The sequence below is a fragment of the Lutra lutra genome, chromosome X, assembly GCF_902655055.1.
Source record: "Lutra lutra chromosome X, mLutLut1.2, whole genome shotgun sequence".
In the NCBI taxonomy this organism is placed as follows: domain Eukaryota; kingdom Metazoa; phylum Chordata; class Mammalia; order Carnivora; family Mustelidae; genus Lutra; species Lutra lutra.
Window position 1 is genome coordinate 39,643,069 of NC_062296.1, and position 22,139 is coordinate 39,665,207.

General features: G+C 36.1%; 1 protein-coding gene across 3 annotated transcripts in view; it reads right to left on the reverse strand.

Moving 5' to 3' along the window:
- Nucleotides 1-345: 345 nt before the first annotated feature.
- Nucleotides 346-22,139, reverse strand: part of IL1RAPL2 (interleukin 1 receptor accessory protein like 2) — a 1,206,855-nt gene continuing 1,185,061 nt past the window's right edge. For all 3 annotated transcript variants that reach the window (XM_047716403.1, XM_047716406.1, XM_047716404.1), the window contains exons 8-10: nucleotides 20,481-20,624; nucleotides 14,219-14,389; nucleotides 346-1,138 (exon numbers count right to left, since the gene is read on the reverse strand). In XM_047716403.1, coding sequence (XP_047572359.1) covers nucleotides 441-1,138; nucleotides 14,219-14,389; nucleotides 20,481-20,624 — 1,013 coding nt within the window. In that variant the 3' untranslated portion in view covers nucleotides 346-440. The remainder of the gene's footprint in view (nucleotides 1,139-14,218; nucleotides 14,390-20,480; nucleotides 20,625-22,139) is intronic.

A 22,139-nucleotide genomic window follows, 5' to 3' on the forward strand; every position in this document is an offset into this window, starting at 1 on the left:
TCTGTAGAAGTTCTCTTTTCCGCTTAAACTTAATTCAGAATTTTCAAATTCAATTCAAGTCTTTAAGTTTTTCTTATTTCAAAAGCCATGTAAATACTGAAATATTTATAAATATGGGAAAGATACTTCATCTAAGTTTTCAGTCCAAAAGGTGTCATAAAACCTACTCTTAAAGAAAAGAATATTTAACTTTTTACTTTCAGGAAGAAATCAAAACCACTCATTGAAACAAGGTACTATACTACAAAAGCAGGTCCTTCCTCCCTCCAGCCCCCACTATTCTGGAAATGTAAACAAAAATTTTAAGTACAAAAGGGATTCTGTGCCTTTTACTTTGAACACTTATTCAGCACCTCAATGTTATTAGGTGTACTTTATGCTTGGCAAAGCAGAAATTATGTATGCTCACACAGCTGTTCAGAGGACTTCAGAATTTTTTACTACCAAATATCACTGGTAAAGCTAAGCTCTTTGGATGATAAAGGTAGCAGGGAACTGTTCTTATGAAATTCTTGGGTATCTTTCAGGGTATTCTTAAGGGGTAGCTGTCCATTGAGTAGTGCCAGAGGCAGGTTGCAATAAGTGTGATGGTTGCCTAAGGAAGGTACTGGCAAGGTGGTGGTTGGCATCTCGTGTTTATAACCTCTGCAACAGTGTCTCATTTGCATTGAATCTGAATGGTGGAAATCAGGGAGATCAGCTTGAGATGACACCAGAGAGGCCGAGGTACTGGTCATGGCAATAGAGGGTATAGGCTGGAGTTCTCCAAAAAGTCCTTGCTCTGCAGAGTCCAGAACATGGCACCGAGAAAGCATTTCTTTTTTCTTGATGGGCATTTCATATACTAATTGCTTCCAAAACTTAGAATTTAATTTGCTGCTTTTGGGTCCCTTCCACTTGATCAAGGACAAAAGTTTAATGTTACGCTTTAGTGATTCCACTTCCTGGCAATTCACCTTTTCTTTTAATTCTGTACACTCAATCAGAATCACTTTGATTTCTCCACTGACTAGCATGTTATGGAGTCTGCTTTCCAACTCGAAAATACTCCATCCTCGTCTGATAATATAGTCTGGAGTTAGCAGGATAATAAGTCTTCTGCTTTGCTCAACACATCTTGTGAGATCTTCAATGTATGCTACAAATCACAGAAAGAGAGAAAGAGTAAAACAAACACATTTCCAGTCTTTAAGCATCAGGTTTGCACTCTAATAGAGCAAAAAGCCAGTCTTTCACTAAGGAACATCACATTTTCTTTTCTTGTATTGCACATTCAGAAAGTACATTTCCTTAAAAAGAACAATGAAAAAAAAACTCCGCTTATTAATACTTATTTTCTGTCCCCTCATCATTACTTACAGCATTCTGTTGACTAATACAAAACTCTGACTTCTTCAGAGTTTAGGTGTATTTCAGCTATTTTTATTTATTTAATTATTTAATTCAAGGCAGGCTTCCAAATTTTATCCCAATGTATCAACAGCCCTAGGGGAACAAGTAATCATCAGATTGATGAGAAATGGAGCTGTTTAACGAATGAAAGGTCACTGTATTTATGGGTTTGTTTTTATTTTTCCCATAGTTTTCAACTACTAAACTACCAAACTACCAATTAGCAGGTATGTATAGGAACTACTTCAAAGATAACTTATAGAAATGGTGGAAAATCTCTTCTAGAATCATAGCTTGTTTCTCAGAATGTCTTTTGTTATTGCAATCTTAGGTTCTCCATGTTGCCCTTCAAACTGAGAGTTTGAACACACTGAGTGTGTGCCCAGGAGTTTAATTTAAACCAGCTGCTCTTTGTTCTGGGGAAGAATAAGGGGTGAAGTTACAGGTGGGGGATGGTGTGGAATGAATGGTAAAAGAGTAAAGGTGGAGTCTATCAGTTGAGGAGTCTTTACCCTACTTTGTGGAGCAATTCTGAGAGTGAGGTGACTATGTTATAGTCCTTTCATGGTAGAAAAACACTCAACTAACTATATTTATTTATTCCACAGAATAATCCTTTTGCAATCATGTTTCCCAAAATCTGACCTGCCAAAAAGGGAAACACACACATGTGTTAACAAATGGAGACTTGGACACAGGTGCGGCAACAGAAAGCTGTCTTTACTACGTAGAGAACAAGGCCTTGTCTAATATACAGTGCCCTCTAGCAGAAGCGGTGCTTACAGAAGCATAGCAACATTTGTCACTGCAAATCTGCCCAAGGTTACAGACTGCTTTCAAGGAGTACATAGTGCAGGGCCATCAAACAACCCAGTACAAGCCATTTGAAAAGAGAAGCTTATTTTTACAGATGCACATTTTACAGAATCTCTCTTTTCCAGGGTTTTATTTCCACCACTAGGCAGCAAGAACACTTTCACAAGGAAATTTATGAGTAAACTTTCTACACACCCTATAGATAAACAAAAAACTTTTTAAGAGATACACATAGAATTGCCCATTTAACAATTTGCTGTTATTATTGTTTTGTTTTTTACTTAATACATTTTAGGACTTTCTCATGCAGTAGTTACAATGACTGTTTGTAAGACAACTTCTAAGTGGAGAGGGGACGTCTTAAGAATTTAAGGAGATTATTTATTTAAGAAAAAAATCAGCATTGAAAACTGTAAAAAACAAAAGTAAAATAAATAAAAACAAAAAAAAGTAAAATAAAAACACCACATAAACAACAATGGGGGAAGTTATCACTCTGTAATTATCACTTAGAGAACTGGTGAAACAGAATGGAAGGAAAGGTAGAAAGTTTCAATAGAGTGGAAAAATTCTATCCCAATGTATCAACAGCTCTGACTCTTCATTTTCTTCCTTTCTTTCTGCTCCCAAAAAGAAAGAAGTTATGTGGGAAGCTTCATCATTAGAGGTTGGATCTGTAAGATACAGTAAAATAAACTATCATGCATCTTTCCCATTATTCTTTTCACCTTTCCTCTACATAAAGCAAAGCAAAGCAAAACAAAACCCAAACCCAGAATTATGGCATCAGTGCAGGAGTCCATGAAAATATAGTTTTGCCAGGTAAATTATGAGTTAATTGTTAATTTTTTAGAGGAATTGTTTACAAAATAATTTACTGAGGGGTTATTCCAGGTAGTATTCTTCTCTCATTAATTGTAGTTTTTCATTTAATTAGAAAAATGATCTGTACAAATCTTGTCAGGAGCACATCTGCCACATAAACTGTGCCTTTATGAGCAACACTTTTTCTATGTGTTGGGATGTAGTCTAATTTATTTTTTAACTGTATTTTTAAAAACAAAAGGTTTTTCTCTATATATATACCTCTACTTAAAGAAAAAAAAATTACAATCCAGGTATCCATAGTCTTAAGAGAAACTATACACATACATATTAATTAGATTGGGATTTATGGGCTTTGGCTTTTGCTATTCTTCTTCCTGAATGGGGAAGGGAACAGGGTACAATTTTTTTTTCCCATTTGTATGGTTCTCCTCCTTCATCTGTCTTTTATATTTTGCTATTTGACAGCTAAGCCAAATGCAACATTTAGGGTTTGGGGACCTCTTAAAGATTCATTAGACAGAATTTGCATTTTCCTCCAGAAGGAATGACTGTCAGGACAGATCCGACTATGCTCAGTTGCACAGGGTGTGGATGTTGAAGGGAACCTTGGGTAGAGGGAGTGGTCCCTGTCTCCTGCATATTACACTGGCTGTGCTTATCCTGGCAAAGCCTAGTGGAGAGTTGAGGCAACCATCCAGATAATTCCGGCTGAAAACCTGCTGTGGAAGAAAAAAGGACGGAATTATCCTGGTTTGCCCTATATATACATTAATCATATGCACTGGAGTCAGTCAGTCAGTACATCAAAATTTTCCCTGGGTAGACACAGACCAAGTGTCCCAAAGAAAACATGAGCCATTTGTTTGGGCCCTGAATTTTGTGTTCCATTTCACTTGGTGAAAAACCAAGTGGAAGTTTTCAGATGTGGAGCCCACATTTCACTTCTTGGGATAGTGATCAGTGGCTGGGCAACAACCTCAATGTTTGAAAGCAGCTGGGGAGGTGCCTCTAAAAGCTGCCTGGCTCTAAGGAAAAGAAGGAGAGACTGTGCACTAGCTTCCATATTCTGGCTCTCTCTTTGTTTTTCTCTCTATGTTTTTTTCTCCACACCACCCCCACCACTAGCTCCTCTCTACCTCCCTCTCTCTTTTTCTGTCCTGTCTCCTTCTTGTCCTTTTATCTCCCTTTTTGCTTTCTTGCTCACTCTTTCTGCCTTTCCCTCTCTTGTTTTCCATTTCTCTTTTTGTTTATCTCTGTTTACCCCCTTCTTTCCTCCCTTCTTAAGTTTTTACTTTCTGTCTTCTTATCTTTAGGAAAAAAAACAGGACGTAGCCATCCTGAAAAATATACATAAACTAACAAGAGACCAAACAGGTAGAGTTAATATTTTTTATTTCCTAATTTTTAACCAGGGAGTTGTTGCTGGCTTCTACCCAGCAAGTACCCCAAATAATTTCTCTCTTACCCCCAGGTTGCATGTCTACATCCAATGACTGCAAACTAGAGCATGATCCATTAAGAATATGTCTTGTTTTTGCATGGTCTATGAGCAAGGAATAATTTCTTTAAAGGTTGTAAAAAAAAAAAAAAAAGAATATGATGCAACAGAGACCATACATGACTCACAAAGTCAAAATATTTACTATCTGGGCTTTTACAGAGAAGGTTAGCTGCCCCTGAATTAGAGACCATCAGGGTATTCAGGTTTGGAAAAGTTCCAAGTAAACTAAGCAGAAACAGGTATCATGTTAAGACATTGCTGGTCCATAGTTAGTGTAGTCTCTGACAGGCAGTGGTGTTTGCCATGGTAGAGCTGTGGTTTTGTAGGGGACATTTTAGAAACCTTCAGAAACCATTTTTAAAAGCCTGTTACCAAGAAGAGATAATAAGGAAACTTTTTTTAAAAAGTCCCTAAATCCACAGCACACATGAATATTTATTAAATCTTGCCTTGACTTATTCCGGCAAATTTAGCAACTGAGTACTAGAAATCCCTCAAAGACTCTTTTTTTTCCAAATAAAAAAGTATAAAATATCCCTTAAATAGAAGGTCATTAAGTTATTTCTTTGTAGATTTTGGTTTGAAGCAACCTATGATGACAAAAAAAAAAAAAAAAAAAAAAAAAAAAAGATTAAAGAGGCCTGGGTCTGATAGTCTTCTGCTTCTCTAGGCAAAGCTGTGAAACCATACCAAATTATCAGACACAAAATAAAGCTAGAATTAAATTATTTGTGATCTTCACAACTGGTAAAGAAAAAATTCCCTTGAACATAGTTTTGATAGGGGTGCTTGAGTTGGTATAAATTCATTTTTCACATTATAAGTGCAAGTGCAAAGAACCTCTTTTCATTTGTTTATCCTGAGAGTTGACAGAAATTAGGAAATATTCTAGAAAGGATATGCATAGTCACTAGGCCCACTTTGGGGTGTGTACTTATTAGAGAATGAAGAAAGTTTAAGCCAATAGGAAACAAGGAAAGTGACAAATTAAAACTATTAAAAGGAAAGCAAATTCAATTTAAAAAATTCTTTCGGGGCAGTTGTATAAACCAAAATTACAGTGCATCTAGAAAAGTAGAATTAGCTCTACAAAAGTGACTTGGAAACAGGACACTTATTTAAAAAAAGCATAACTGAAGAAAGAAATAAAGCAATAAAATAGAAGCAGGAAGAATGGCAGCCCTAAGAAATTGCTTCTACTGTGATGTGTATACTTTCCCAAAAGAACTCGGTACTCTTTTTTTTTTTTTAAAGATTTTATTTATTTATTTGACAGAGAGAGATCACAAGTAGACGGAGAGGCAGGCAGGCAGAGAGAGAGAGGGAAGCAGGCTCCCCGCTGAGCAGAGAGCCCGATGTGGGACTCGATCCCAGGACCCTGAGATCATGACCTGAGCCGAAGGCAGCGGCTTAACCCACTGAGCCACCCAGGCGCCCCAAGAACTCGGTACTCTTATAAATCTCGGGCGCTGAATCTGTTGCAGATGTAGGCAGAAGAACAAGTGAGAAAAAAAAAAACCTTACATATTTAGGAATGTCCATGAGGTCTTGCTACTGCCTACTAACCTGATTTATCAGGTTATCAAACTAATCAATTAGCTTCTTGTAAATAATCTTATGTCATTAATCTTATGTCATTTTTAGGGGTAGTTGGCATATTTTTAAAAATTAAAAGACAACTGACCTATAGACAAAGACACAATTTGCTATTTTTCCAGGTTCAAATAATAATGGTTTTTATATCCACAGCTATGTACATCCATTAACAGACAAATCATTAAGATGAGAAAGGATGCATTAATATAGATACTAATTCATTAATTTTTGGCTAACATTAGCTAACTCATAGATATCAACAGTGGTATTTCTAAAACCTATGGGTTAATATTTTAAGACTTAAAATCAAGATTTAATCTCTAAATTGACATCAGAAATGAGTTCTTTGTAATTGATTGAGATGGGTCCTTTCCTTTAACTGGTATGGAGAAACCAGCAAAAATAATATAGGTTTCCTATGTATCAAAGAAAAATGTATTATTCAGCACTATATATTTGGAGAAAACTATTCACCCTCTTGTATAACTAGACACTTATAGTGAGGTACTTTATAATGTAGTCTCACTGAAAATACTATATGCATCTTAAATAATGAAGCTTAATACTAACCTGTTGAAAGAGTTATATAGGTTGACAACCTGACTTTGTCTGCTGATATTACTAAAGATCTGGGTCTTGATTCTGCCTCTGGCAGATGTAAGATTCTGCCTGTGTTGTCTGCCACAAAGATTGAGGCAATAAAATTTTTATTTAACTAGGTGTATGTGTGGGAAGGAGGGGCTTTCTAAACAGTGTGTGGTTATTACTTACCCTACAAAAACTTTCCCTTTCTCCTCCCTCTCCAAGTCCTTGACTTGATATTTCATAGATAGTTCATTGGCTTAAATTTTTTGGTAAGCATTCTGTTCTCTACTGAGTAATGTTAAGGATACTAATTAATTATTATTAATAGGTTGGTTGATCAATGGCAAACATGGATTTGCTGTGACCTTGCAAGTATAGTGAACTATATTTATTCAGTTTTGACTTTGAAGACTGTTATTTCTGATAATGAATCCCTTACTTTTACTGTTACATTTTACCTATGGATGGGTGGGTAGGGAACCATAACAGTAGGCACTACTCTGGAATATTATCCTCATCTCTAAATTCTTTCTAATCTCTCTTCACCTCTTTCCTGAAAGTAAAGATAGGTAATGGAAAACATTCAGAGAATATTGAGGGAAAGATAATGTGGAGAGTAGCAAACAAAACAAAAACAAAACAAAAAAAACAAAAAAACAAAAAACAAACAACAACAACAACAACAACAAAAACACCCTGCAAAATATCCTTTCCCTCCTCTTTTTTCCCTTACCCTCATGCCCTAGAAACTTGTAGATGGAATTAGTTTCATTCAGTGCAATCTTATGAATAGGAACAAGACTACCTGCTCTTTAAATTGTCTTTTCTGTGGCTCCTTTGTACTTAAAGACAGTTTTATCCAGGTCTTCTGATCCTTCTTTTTTTTAAGGTGTCTGTTCTTTGTGCCCCTCAAGCAGCAGACTTCTTGATTGAAATTATACATAGTTCTTTCTTAACCTCAAACTCTCGTGAGAAACTTTAGTCCATTGACATCAGCACATTTGGGGGCATATTGGGGTACAATTCCCTTTCTCTTGACTTTAACATGAAGGGGATAGTGGGCATATCTAATTTTATTCCATTTGAGTTAATTGCTTACAATGTGTTAAATTTCCACGGTTGTGCATGTCACCCCTGCCTCACAGTTTTTAAGTCACAGACATCAGAATGCCTAGAAAAGGATTTTATTACTCCCCAAGGAAAATTTACTTGAATAGTGTCCAATATGTCCAGCTATTAGAGGAACTATTGGCAATGGGTACTTACAGATCCATGTACAAAAATATTTTTTGCATGCCTCACTTAGAAGTGACTAGGGATCATCTGACACCAGATGTATTCTCCACTCATTTGTCATTCTACTGTCAGCACAATCACATGGCTAGCACTAAGTATTAGAAAACTGAAGATTAGAATAGTGAGGAAATGTAAGAATGTAATCAGACATTATCATTTTCCCTTAAATTACTGAAGGAGTTATGGGATTCTTGAGTTTCACTCACTCAATTACTCCTTCAGTAATACTGATACTTAAGGCCAAATTCATAAATATAACTTCAGCAGACAGAGATGATCAAACTTATATGTGACAGTATCTTTAGTATACTAATGTCTTTCTCTAGTGTAATAATGCATGAATAACTCACATAGAGATCCCCTCAGTCTTTCTATGAATAGAAGGGAACATTAAGATAAATCATTTTGAAGGAATTTTTTCTCTTCAAAGTCTACTTAGATATTTGTAGATTTTTCTGAAGTTTCAGACAGAACAGGCTCAATTTTTAATTGTTAATAAATATTACATAGGTATTTTTAAGTATTTTTAAGAACCTTGATTGCTTTCTTTTAAGGGCAAGCAACAGCTACAGGATTGGGTTGTTTCTACTTTTAGTCTTAGAATGTTATTTTCTCCACCTGATCAGTGGCCTTGAGCCTAATTCAATAACATTTTATATTTTTATGTTTTTTAATCCTTGCAGAAACACTGAGATAAGATGGGATAAAGAACCTAAATGGTACTCATCCAAAAATGTCCCCAATCTCAGGATCTCAATTGCACAGCTGGGTTCTATTGGTCACATGTCAGCTTCAGAGCACATCTGTTCATTCCTCAAGGATCCACTAGGCCCCATGAACAAAATGTGCTCTGTGTACAGTACTTTACACCACAAAACCCAGCAGCTGCAGGGGTGAGAAAATCTCTACTTCTCAAGTTTGTGTCTCTAGGCAGTTTGAGTAGGGTGTTTTCTATCTGGCTTTCTTTTGGTTGTCTGTCAGTTCTGACATTCAGACGCCTGTTGGCAACAAAGTTGCTTTTGCTATTCTCAGGACAGATGTTTCTAGCCTGGGAAGAGACAAACCAAATTTTTACTGGAAAGTAGGAATTCTTGCCACATTCAGGCACCAAACCTGAGAAAACACAAGGAAGATCTTGGCTACAGGCTCAAGAATGGAAAGGTAGGCCACTGCCAGGAAAATAATGTCCAGAGCTGAAGACTTTTAGTTTTAGCCTTTATGAAAAAAATATTTGTGTCAAATCTCCCCATCTCTGCTGCCTCATGATGGCCAAAGGACACTTCCCTAGTAGGGCACGTGGAAACAGTGCAGACACAACCTCATCTTGGAAAGTAACATCTTTCTATTGAAGCATTTTGAGAACTGTTGGTCATATGAGGAAGAGAGAGACTGAGAGGGAGACAGAAGATGGGTGGAGTTCCCTTCATATACTTTGAAACTGTATGCACTGGAAAGGTATGTGTGCTAAAGAGATTGAGTTGGAATACCATGAGAGTGGTGCAAAAGAAACTGAAGATACATCAAAAGTGAAGATATTAAACATTAATGGGTTAATGACATAGACCTCATTAATTTGATTCATAGAAAATTATTGTTGTACATCAAGGGTGATATTATGAAGTCTGCCTTTACAATCCTCAAAGACCTCATTGCTAGTTTTTGGAGGAAGGAGTAGTCTTGGGTCAACATATTTTAAAAGAGATGTGAGGGACAAGCATAGCTTATAATATTGTAACTAGTTTTTCCCCCCAGGAATGTGTCTATATTTATATAGCATAACCTGTTAAATCTGTACCAATGGCTGCAAATACAGACCACAGAAGCTTCTTTAATAACACACATACACCAAGTCCAAAATTTTCTACTCTGTCATTCATGTGTAAATCAAGTATATTATTCATATACTTCATCAACTTCCTGAATGCATGCTAAAAATGCCAAGAAAAAACTCGTTAATCGTGACATGGTGACTGCTCAGCCAGCTCTAAAATGTTGATGGAAAAAGAAAAATTGTCAAAGGGCCTTTTTAAGAACTTCTGCAGGTTACACTCGCAAATCAGAATTCAGAGAACATGAATTTCCTCATTTAGGAAGGAAGGATTAAAATCAAACACCCTCCAGTGGTTGCATCTAAAAACTGCATAGTTGTCCCAAATGGCTTACTTATAAAAGGAGTCTTCCTGTGCACCATTGAGTACACAGAATCCAAATCCCTGCTCAGTCTGATGGTTGTATAATCTCAAAAAAAATTAAGTGATGTTCTATGGACTATAAAATCTCTAACATCCTAATGACTTCTTGGGTGTTTTTATGTTAAGTTCTTTAAATGTCAGGGTATACTAGGTGACAACTTCCTAACATTTCTTCTTATTCAGTGAGTTACAGTCCCCAACTCAAATCTTGTAGCTTAGAGCTAGGAAATATGGCTTATATAAGCCTTGCACTCTATTGTCAAAGAGGATGTTCAGATGTGTCTTTGATACACTGAAACAACTAATTTCAATCAATTTAGCCAAACAACTAGCTAACTCAATGAAGTGTAAAATATTTTACCACCTGTTGACTACATTGACCCACTGTGTTGATTAAATTGACCAGTCAGGTCACCAAAATAGACTATATGGGAGCATTAAGAAGACATAATTTGGGGATGCATCTCTTTCACCTTCATGCTGCCTAGGTCTGACTCTCACCTATGCACAATAACTTCTTCTTTACATAATAAGCTAGTGTCATCTACTGAGTCCTAGGTAAAGTGACTCTCTTGTGTTCTATATTATCCCCATTTCCCTTTCTGATGTATACAATGGCAAAGCACTGTTTTCCATTTCGGAAGAACTGGTGGAGTTGATAAAGACTGCCTATTGTGGTGCCAACAATTCTGGAATGCAAGAAGACAGAAAGCCCAGCACCACATTGAATCCTATTGAAGATGACTTAACAGAGAGTACAAATTCCACTTTGGTAATGACATTACTTTAATACAATTTAGGATATAACTCTAAAAATTGATGTTGCAAAATTTTTACATTTAAAAAGATACTCATGACAAAGTAGAAAAAATAAATAGTAATCTTTAATAAATTAAAATAGTAAAGAAATGCTTTTAATTTTATATCAATGTTAAACTCCTTTTAGTATTCTTTTGAATATAAAAAAATAAAAACAATACACTCTTTAGCCTAGTTTAAGGACTGAGGCTATTCATATGAATTACTCACAATTTTTTTTCTCCCAGTAGAAAGCTCCTTTTTAGCTTTCACGTTTGCCTTGTTAATGAAAAATGCCATTTAGACACTATCATGCAAAAATTTAAACCCTGACTTACTTCATTCTCATTATTTCCTCCTATCTTAGACACTGCTCAAACAAAATCAACAAGCACCTATGAAGCATTCAATGAGCTCAAGTTTTCTGCTAGATGATGACAGGAATATGGGATAAATGAAATATAGTCTCTGCCCTCATGGAGCTTATAATCTTCCTGAGTAGATAAAACATAAATAGACGGGAAACTATATAAAATAATAAAATAAAATGTCACAGGAGTAAAAAAGTTTATAGGCAAAAAGTGACTTTATGTGTGAACTTTGGGCTGGAGAAATTATTATGGGCCTTTTTTTTAAGATTTTATTTATTTATTTGACAGACAGAGATCACAAGTAGGCAGAGAAACAGGCAGAGAGAGGAGGAAGCAGGCTCCCTGCTGAGCAGAGAGCCCGATGTGGGGCTCAATCCCAGGACCCTGGGATCATGATCTGAGCTGAAGGCAGAGGCTTTAACCCACTGAGCCACCCAGGCGCCCCATTATGGGCCTTTTATACAGGCAGTGATATGGAGAAGAGTAAATAAGATTTGTAAAGGTATAAAAGGCTAGCATGAACAAAAGCATTACAAGGACACACAATGTATATTGTGGGAGGCCGCAATAAGGCTTGAGACAAGAACCAAACCAGGCCCTGACTTGTGCCTCCTTTAAAGTCCGAATAACCTAACAAAAGGTTTAGGAAGGGAAAAGTTGAGTAGCACTGAGAAAGGGTCTGTGCTATGTGTTGTGCGCTCGCCTACATGACTTCCCACACGCTTGCTAAACAAATGAGAACAATTCGGTTGGGGTCATAAGTTCATGGCTGGTCCTTGCTGCCCTAGTACAGCCCATAAATTACTTTCAGGTTTGCTGTGTCAGTACAGAACAATTGTACTGGCATCAGCCATTTGGTGTCACGAGGTCTGCTTATAGTTAATTGTGAAACTTATTATGGGAACTCGTGGTTGTTTAACTAGACACAGATGTATTGCTTCTCCTATTGTAATATCACTATATATATGGCCTTAATGCTTTAAATAAACTTAGCACTGTTGGACATCGTCCTCAGTGCTCCTCCTGCCCCCATCTCTCTGCTTCTCGAGTTCTTTTCTTCATCCTCTTACCCTCACGTTCCTGGTCGATTTGTCTCGCTGGCTGTGACAATATATCAAAGGCACAATATGGTTACAGTGAAAGGTGTAAGGAAATGGTAAAAAACAAGTTTAGGAGATTGATCTGGGCTAACACCAGACTATAGGAGTGTTTAACTGATGATTATGGATTTTATCCTACAGGAGATGCTGAACAATTTAAGGTTGAATGGGGAAGTGATATGATCAAGAAATTATACATATTTGAGGAAATAGATGGATGAGAGGAATACTAAGAAAGGCAGAGAGTAATCAACATTGTAGTAATGAGGTGATTAGGGCCTACACTAGAAGTAAAACTGAGAATGGAAAAGATGAAACGGACACTGGATTTAGGAGAGAAATACAGAAGAATCAAAGATGACTCAGAGGTATCAACAGGTTCCTTGGGGTTCAATCAATGTAGAACTGGTATCTCAAGTCATAAAGATGAAAAGAACTACAGAAAGAAAAGAGTGGAAGACTGTGAGAAGGAGCTTGGGGAATTATTACATTTGTGGTACAGGGAGTAATTGACCAGTAAATACTGTTTTCTTTGTTTCTTTCTATGTACATTTAAGTGTGCATATTCACGTGCATACAGAAACATATATATGCATTCTGAGAAAAGAGATAAACAACCAAAAATCAAGTGTTTCAAATTATCTCCTTTCAGTTTAGTGAACTTGGTGGACAGCTGATAATCTGAATAAATGTTTTGGAGTAATAGCATGATCTAATAGACTGAGAACCAGAGTCAAATAGATCCAGATTCTAATCCTAGCTGTACCATTTGCCAGCTCTCTGATCTTGGACTTCTTGAACTTATTTTCTTATCTGTAAGTTAAGGATAATGGTATCAACTCTTTTTCTACATAGGGTTATTATAAACATGAAATGAAATTATGTGAAGATATTTTATATACTGTGAAGTATGGGAAATATAAGCTTTTTAATTTTGTTATCACATGGGCACAAATTATCATATTCTGATTTGTAGTCACATTTTAACCCCCCTCAAGGATATTAATATAGATCATATGCAAACTAATTCTAGCAGTTGTATTTACCTTCAATGGCATTTTAAACTCTTTGAAGACAGGGTCATATTTTAAGCTTTCCTGTATTCCCCTTACACTTTAGCCTGTTCAGCACTCTGAACATGAACAGGAACTAAATATATATTTTTTACTTGAACCTGAATTTATTCTAAAAGCTCAAATATAGCTTTCAATATGTAGCATAATTTAAAAGTAACATTCAAGCCCAGAGCCTCTTTAAAATAACTTGAATACACAGTGAGTTCTATACCCAATAGTCTCACATACCTTTTTTTTTTTTAACGTGTTGTTTTCCAATAAATCTGGAAATGAGTAACAAGGCATATTTTCAGTTATTAGTGACAACGAATGTAGGTATAAGTAGAAGGACAATGACAGAAGACCAGCTTTGGAACTGAAATGCGTTGAAAAGGCTTTGACTTATATATTTTTTTAATGATCATCATTTTCTTAGAATGCTAAGGCAATGTAATTAAAAAAATACCATTAAGGCGCAATACCTAAAATGTAAAACCATAACTAAAACGCAAGTGAGAGTACCTTTTAAAAATTTGCACACCAGGACACAGACATAGTGGAGAAATTTGAATTTAATAAAATCTCCTATGAGAAACAATTATCTAAATACTTGGTTCTGACATCTGAAGCGTCCATATAACTTCATAAAAGAAACAAAAATTTTAAATACAAAACTGAAAGTACTTACTTCCACTTGGAATGAGGTCCCTTTCTGGGATGAAAAGTTTATATCCATAGTGTTTTTCCAGGACATCTGGCAGTATTTCAAGAGCAAACTGCTCTTCTTCAGGATTGTCACACTCTAAAGTATCTTGGTCCACTTTTGTGTAAGACAGATAGGCATCATATTCCTTGTTGTCTTAAATACAAAGAACAACAAGTGGGTTTTATGTATTAGTAGGTTCTCTTTAACTACTAAATGTCTATAACCATTAACAGGCTGAACTAAACAGTATAATAAGTGACTGTCATTTACAATTAGGAAAAAAAAATAAACCACATGCCATGTTATAAGAAATCTGGTACATTTCCACATAACCTAGTCATATGATATGAGCTTAAACAGTCATGGTAATGGGAAACCTATAGTCAGGACAGAATAAAAGAGAATTATTGTTTGTGACTTTTGGTGACTATACATATTTGTGATGTTCAGTGATGTGTGAATGATTAGCTCAGTGTGTTTGAATGCAGGACTAAATAGACCAAAGTCATGGATTTGAACTTTTTCTGTGCCAGTTGGCTTGGCTCTGTTACTTGGTCATGGGCTATATACCTCGTTTGCACAAATATGTGCAAGAGATCCAAGAGGGGCTGGGCCCTAGAGTCTGGAAGATCAAAATAATCCAGCCTCACTCCTGGAGACACTACTCACAACACATGCCATATTTCCAGTTGGTTAGTATCGTCATCTTCATATACAAAAAGTAGTTCATTATCAAATATTAGAGACAGCAGCTGGGTTTTATACAAGTGCATTGTCTGTTATTCTTGTTCAATCCACGGCCAACTAATTTGACACAAACTTCCAAAAGAAGCCTTTGTTTCAAAATATACATCCTTCCATTGTTGCTAAATTAGGTTTTCCCTTCACACACTTAGGGAATTAACTATGCTTTGAGAAAGTATTTTTTTTCCTCCTTTGCTGTGTTGGCTCTCTCTCTCCAGCCTCTCCAAAGAGAAAATGTAAAATGTTCACATATTTTTTCCTCTAAAAATTATTAATACAACCACTCAAGTTATTAGTCCCCATTGGTTTTAGAAAAGCCACATGGGAAAAGTTATAGTGGTTTTCTAAATTCCCTTATTTATAGAAAATTATTTTTAAAAGTTAATATAGTGAACACAGACTTAAGTGAAACTGTTAATATTTAGTAGACCTTGTTACTTGCAAATAATAATTTTAAAAGATAGGCAAATATTTCAGAGTTTGTTTCTAAACCTCATCTATATTTTCCATTAAAGCAGACCTGATTATAATATAGCAAATCCTGACCAAAACGTAATTTACAGAATGAAGCAGCCACTCATCTATACCATTAATGATTTAGTTCTACCTACTAAAGGAGAAATAAATGATAGGTATATGGAGACATATAAATATCTTAGAGTAGAAGTATGTGGCACACCCTGATTATCTAGTGATATCTGAGGCAGGATTATATTTTTCTAATTCTAGTAAGATTCCAGTCTTCACCACCCCCACATGAAAGGAACTCTGGTTATTTACGTTATGATGGTGCCTGAAGACAAGAGGCTTTTCTTTAGCATGTCCTTTGGCTGGAAAAGGCTTCCATAAACCTTGGTTGGGTTACTTGATTGCCAAGAAGCAGATGCACATGAAGGACTGCCCTGGATAGTTGAGATCATTTGGCTTACAAATGGGGCACATTCCACTCGTATGCATAAAACACCACTTGGAAGTGAGAATGTTCATAAGCAATGCTAATGTAAGAACCTCCTGGTAATCTTAGCACCTCTGCCCCTGTTCCAATCAAGCTCAGGATGCACCTGCAAGTCCTTGACTTTGCCAGCTATAATTACTCACCTGGGACTTAGAGCTGCTGATGATACACAGCTGGAAGATTAAAATAGGCCAAAGGACAAACAGATCCATTCCTATGAACAGAATGTATTTCATTGTTCTTAATGGATGGTGCTGCTGCCTCAAATTCCATAATGTCAGACTAGACCCTTGTTTCCTCTGATTTTGATGACACTTCTGCTTTGCAAACTCCTTAAATTCAATTACTTATTAATTTATTCAGCAGCGATTTGTTGAGCATCTACTATGAGCTAACCATCTGCAATGACTACCTCTTTCACTCATTTGGCCAGGCCTTTATATTTTTGTCTCTATTGTTTATCCTAAGACTATTTGCCCTCCAAACATGCCTAAACTCACATATTCCTCGTCCCTACTTGCTTCACCTATACCTTAATATAGGTGATGCTACAGACTTTCTTCTAGAAAAATATTGCCATATTTGCATATCCCAAATCAATTTGTGATAAAGAACGTGGATGTCTTTGATATGTGTTAACACCCAACATGTCTGGATAATAACTTTTACCTAACATTCTAGAAGCACACCATTCTTTTGGGAAAGTGTTGCTTCTGATTTTAGTCCTGTCCCTTTAAAATGAATTAAATATTTAAAGAATTTAAAGAATTAAAGAATTAAGGAGTTTATGGTGGCTGGACAGAACAGGAAGAGTGCTCTCAAAGCCACCATGTCAGATGTCCCAGAAGCTCTAAGATGCCAGTTAGTGAGCAAGCAGCGATCCAGATGCCACAGTTTAAAAAAACGCACTTCAGCCTTATATAGGCAGCCAAGAAAATCTCATGAATAGCCACAGCTGTTGCTCTTAGAGAGGAGCAAGATAGAAGAGCAAAATCAACAACATGATGTAAATAAGGTTAACAACAAGGCCTGAAAATTGTTTTAAAACCAAAAGGCAATTAAGTAACACCACTTTGCTAGGCAAGGCTAATGAGCCTTCTTCTGTGTTAAATCATGCTGACTAAGCTCATCTAAGGAACCAGAAAATAGAGCACAATGCAGATGGCAGAGACTTACAATAAAGAGAGCTTGCACAGCAATCACCATACGTATATTGTTCCCAGTGAAGAGAGAAGTTATGAGGAAGGGAACCAAACTGAGGAATTTTCTTGTCACTCCTGTCCTTCCAGTTTTCAAAGCTCATTTTAATCCTGTTCACCACCAGGAAGCCTTTCTTGTTTACAACCCAGTTCTAGGGCTATGTTAAACACAGTGCTAAACCCTTAGCTTCTAAAGTGCAAAGACTGTGTAACATTGTGGATTATTATATCCCTAGTGCCTACTATAGTATGTGTATGTGTGTTGATCCAGATGAGGAATATAAGTAAATATATCATACGTAAAGCCTACCACATAGTAGACACTTAATCAATATTTAATGACTGAACAACTCAATGGTCAAATAAATGAAGCTATCATTGGTGGATTAAAATGAAATGACGTTTATAAAGAATGACTAAGAAGTAAAAGTCTGTTGGATTGATTTTATTTTATAAAAACAAGGCATTTTTATAAGAACTTTCAGAAAATGCTACTATACATATGAATTAAAGAGAAAATATGAACAAAACATATAAGGGTAAAACTAGGATGTGTCCATGAGATGCCAAAGTACTTAAATAAAGAAATGAAAAATTTGGAAGTTATCTCGCTGATATTTGGCATCATGAAACCAAGTATTTCTAATAGAGCTTTTTTTTTTTAAAGATTTTATTTATTTATTTGACAGAGATCACAAGTAGACGGAGAGGCAGGCAGAGAGAGCTGAGCAGAGAGCCCGATGCGGGACTCGATCCCAGGACCCTGAGATCATGACCTGAGCCGAAGGCAGCGGCTTAACCCACTGAGCCACCCAGGCGCCCCTCTAATAGAGCTTTAATGTTCATTTATTCATCCTCACCACATACCTGCTGACTTTTTAGTATTCCATTCAGCTAGTACAGGTTGTATATTTAAGGTCTAAGTTTCCATGTAGGAATAAAAAAATATTTGAATTCTCCTTCCTAATGAAAACCCTTGAAGTCCCTTCCTTCCACATTACATTTTCTCCCTAAAACAACAGGTTTGGAACCAGTACATACAATTTTCTAACCAAAATGCCTTAGATTTTTGTCATTTTTTACTACATGGACCACACTGGAGATGTAGATGCAAAGTAGAAAATTTAATCCTGAAATGTCCTATGATGCTAGCATGGATTCAGTCTTACAAATATATACTACAACTGATCAGTTAATCTGGATTCTTGGGTATGGGTGATGAATATCTTTAGTTATTGCAGATTAATTTAATAAATTGTATCATCACAGAGGTTATTGACAAATTGCTTATATTCATGACTCAAAACAAATTAATCACAAGAGCCTCCCTTTCATGTTCTTTCATTTAGACAATGTGTCTTCTATATTCCCAGTTGGATAATTTAGCCACTTGTTGGCACCTGTGAATCAGTAACTTTTTCCTCAGTATTACATTTCATCTAGTTATTTTACATGTGCAAGTAAGAAGTCAGATTTTTTCTTTTTGTTTCAATTTATTAACATATAGTGTATTATTTGTTTCAGAGGTACAGGTCTGTAAATCATCAGTCTTACACAATTCACAGCACTCACCATGGCACATACCCTCCCCAATGTCCATCACCCAGCCACCCTATTCTCACCTCTCCCCTCCAGTAAACCTCAGTTTGTTTCCTGAGATCAAAAGTCTCTTAGGGTTTGTCTCCCTTCCCAGTCCCATCTTGTTTCATTTTCCCCTCCCCTCCCCCCATCCACACCCTGCCTTTCAAATTCCTCATATCAGAGAGATCATATGACAGCTGTCTTTCTCTGATTGAGAAGTCAGATTTTTCTATATTAATTGCTATATATAGAAACTGACCGTACTTTCATATATATTGTTGGAGCACATAATTATGGTTGGAACAGACCCTAATCTCTCATTTTGAAACTATGTCTGAATAAGGGTCTATAATACTTTTAAATGGCTGCTATAATAATTAGGTAGATATACTGCTTTGATAAAGAGCATGCATATGTACTCATCAAACAACATTCAACATTTCTCTAATTGACTATGAAAACATAAGTCAATTAAAATCCACTCATCATTATTTACATAATAGAAAACATAGGACCAATATTGAAGATTCCTCAAAATTTTTTTACAGTCATCACCCTGCCCTTCTTCTACCACTATAAAAATAAACAAAATCATGAATCCTTCTTCTTTAAGACCATGATCTTACAAAAACAAACGAAAGCTCTAACCTTCATTATTTTAATATAATGAAACGTAGAATCAAAATCTGACTTTTTAATGACTTAAAAATGGACTTCTTTTTTTTTTAAAGATTTTATTTATTTATTTGACAGAGAGAGATCACAAGTAGACGGAGAGGCAGGCAGAGAGAGAGAGAGAGAGAGGGAAGCAGGCTCCCTGCCGAGCAGAGAGCCCGATGCGGGACTCGATCCCAGGACCCCGAGATCATGACCTGAGCTGAAGGCAGCGGCTTAACCCACTGAGCCACCCAGGCGCCCAGGACTTCTTTTTAATCTTGGTTTACCTAAGGGGTTTCAAACATATATTTCCAAGACTTACAGTAGTTTGTGGCTGAGGACTTTATGCATATCGAGTTACATGTCATGATTTCATATTGGTATTGATTTGATATATGGTAATTTATTCTCTTGAAAAATTAAATCATTTTTGAATGTTCAAAGAAACAAGGCTCAATACAATGCTTTATTGATATTTCATTCAAAAGATTTCTAGGGCCCTAGATGGCAAATATAAGAAACTTATAAACTACATTCTGAATTTCTATCCTTTAGGTCATTTTTGAGACTGGTTCTATAATCATCCAAAATATGTGGATCCAGATGCACTGTGAGATTTAAAAAAAGACTCTTCATAGCTTTTAATCTGTTTCTTAAATGATTTGTTTATTTTTTCAATGTTAGGAATGGCTAAAAATGATCTGTACCTAAATCTGAATTTTCTGGAGGAAAATAATGGAATTGATTCTTAATTTATTTCTTAGTAAGGGAAAGGGTTTTGACAGCAATTGTTTTAGTTCCAGATCAGTTCATGTCTCCTTGTTAAGCTATTTATTTGGAAATAGTGTCAAACATACAAAAATAAAATATTTTCAAAGAACGTCTTTATATCCTTTACCCAGATTGTCCTGTTGTTAATATTTTCTCCCCTTTGTTCCTTCTTGATAAATACATAAATTTTTTTCTGAACTGTTTGAGGGGTAACTTGCTTTAGTCTGAGCCCTGTAACTCTAAATATTTCATCATATATCTCCTAAGATTAGGGATATTCTCCTACCTAATCAAAAATTCATGCCTTTTTATTGAAATTGAACAGGATACAGCTTACCATTGGTAGTTTCATCACCTCCAAAATGCTGTCGGTAGAAGAGCATCAGTTCAATATTGTAGCATTTGTAGATGATCACAAGAAGTACAAGGAGGAGGAAGATTGCTCCCAGACCTCCTGCAAGTTCAATTTTGTAGATTAAATCTGGAACCAATAGAATAAACAGGAAAGGGTAATTAAATCAGCAACACTTGGAATCTTTCCATATTTCTAGTCTGTAAGATGTACAACCCATTCTGCTTTTCTTTCCAAAAGATTCTTCCTTAATGCGGTAAGTAGCCTGTTCTCGATACATTTGTGTAAATCAAATTTTCATAAAATTAACTCTTTTCTGAAGATTTGAATAATTTTACTCTTGAAAGTGATGTCTACTTGAAAAGGAATAGTCACTCCCAATTTGTTCTGAACACATCTAAATCTTACATATATACTTCTGTTTTTTTTTTTTTCTTTTTAAAGATTTTTATTTATTTATTTGACAGACAGAGATCACAAGCAGGCAGAGAGGCAGGCAGAGAGAGAGGAGGAAGCAGGCTCCCTGCTGAGCAGAGAGCCCGATGCGGGGCTCGATCCCAGGACCCTGAGATCATGACCCGAGCTGAAGGCAGCGGCTTAACCCACTGAGCCACCCAGGCGCCCCTATACTTCTGTTTTAAGTGTATCTCAGGGAAATGTTAGAACTGCCTTTTTCTGGGTCTAGGACCAGTATTTTGTTGTTTCTATTAAATTATCTTATTGACTTAGTAAGATTACCATCTAGTACTTCTCAGGCCACAGGCCCTATTCTACATGAGAGCAGCATCATAAAATTATTCTCAGAATCAAATCAAATTGAATGAGCTTGCAAGATTTAACTGTTTCATTTAACCCTAGGAAAATAATCCAATAGAAGGTGACCTGGGAAAATTAGCTTATCCATTCCCCCTCCTTATTTGAATAAATGACTATTATATGTATATAACATAATGTGCCCAGTGGGGCTAAAAGTGAATGAGATACCCAGGTTAATAACTTGCACTATTCATCCAACACTAGGCTAACTGATAGTAGCCCTAGGCTGCTCCAGAGGAGCACCCCTAGAACACTAATAGCTGCAAAAATTAAATCAACATATAATGGAAGGAGATCTAATGTATCCCAGGCTCAGGGAATGTGACTTATGCGTAGCTTAATTAGTGATATTAACAAATCTAAGGGATATCATCAAAAAAGAGGATAGTACCATGAAATTCAGAGGAATGGGAAGTCAGAAGAGAATTTAGAATGTGAATTCAGCAATGTCTAGAAGAGAAAGACTGAATCTGAAAGACACCAGACCAAAGACATATTTTCCTCTGTGAGATAGGAATATTCATTCATCTTAATAAAGCATAGATAAAATTGCATGAAATATTTGTTAACTTCCCCTTAATCTAACTCCATAATTACTAACTGACTTTTTAAAATTATCAGTTCTGCTTACTATGTAGCTAGAAACTGGAAAAGAGAGTGAATTTCTAGTTTGTATATCAGTTGTTTATGAGTTTGGTTTATATCAATCAGCCTCCCTGGATGGAAAAATTCTGTGACACTGTCAAAATCAAATTTCTGACCATGACAGACTGCCACTCCTGAAGGTCTCTTAAAAAACTGATTGTCGGGCACTTGGGTGGCTCTGTG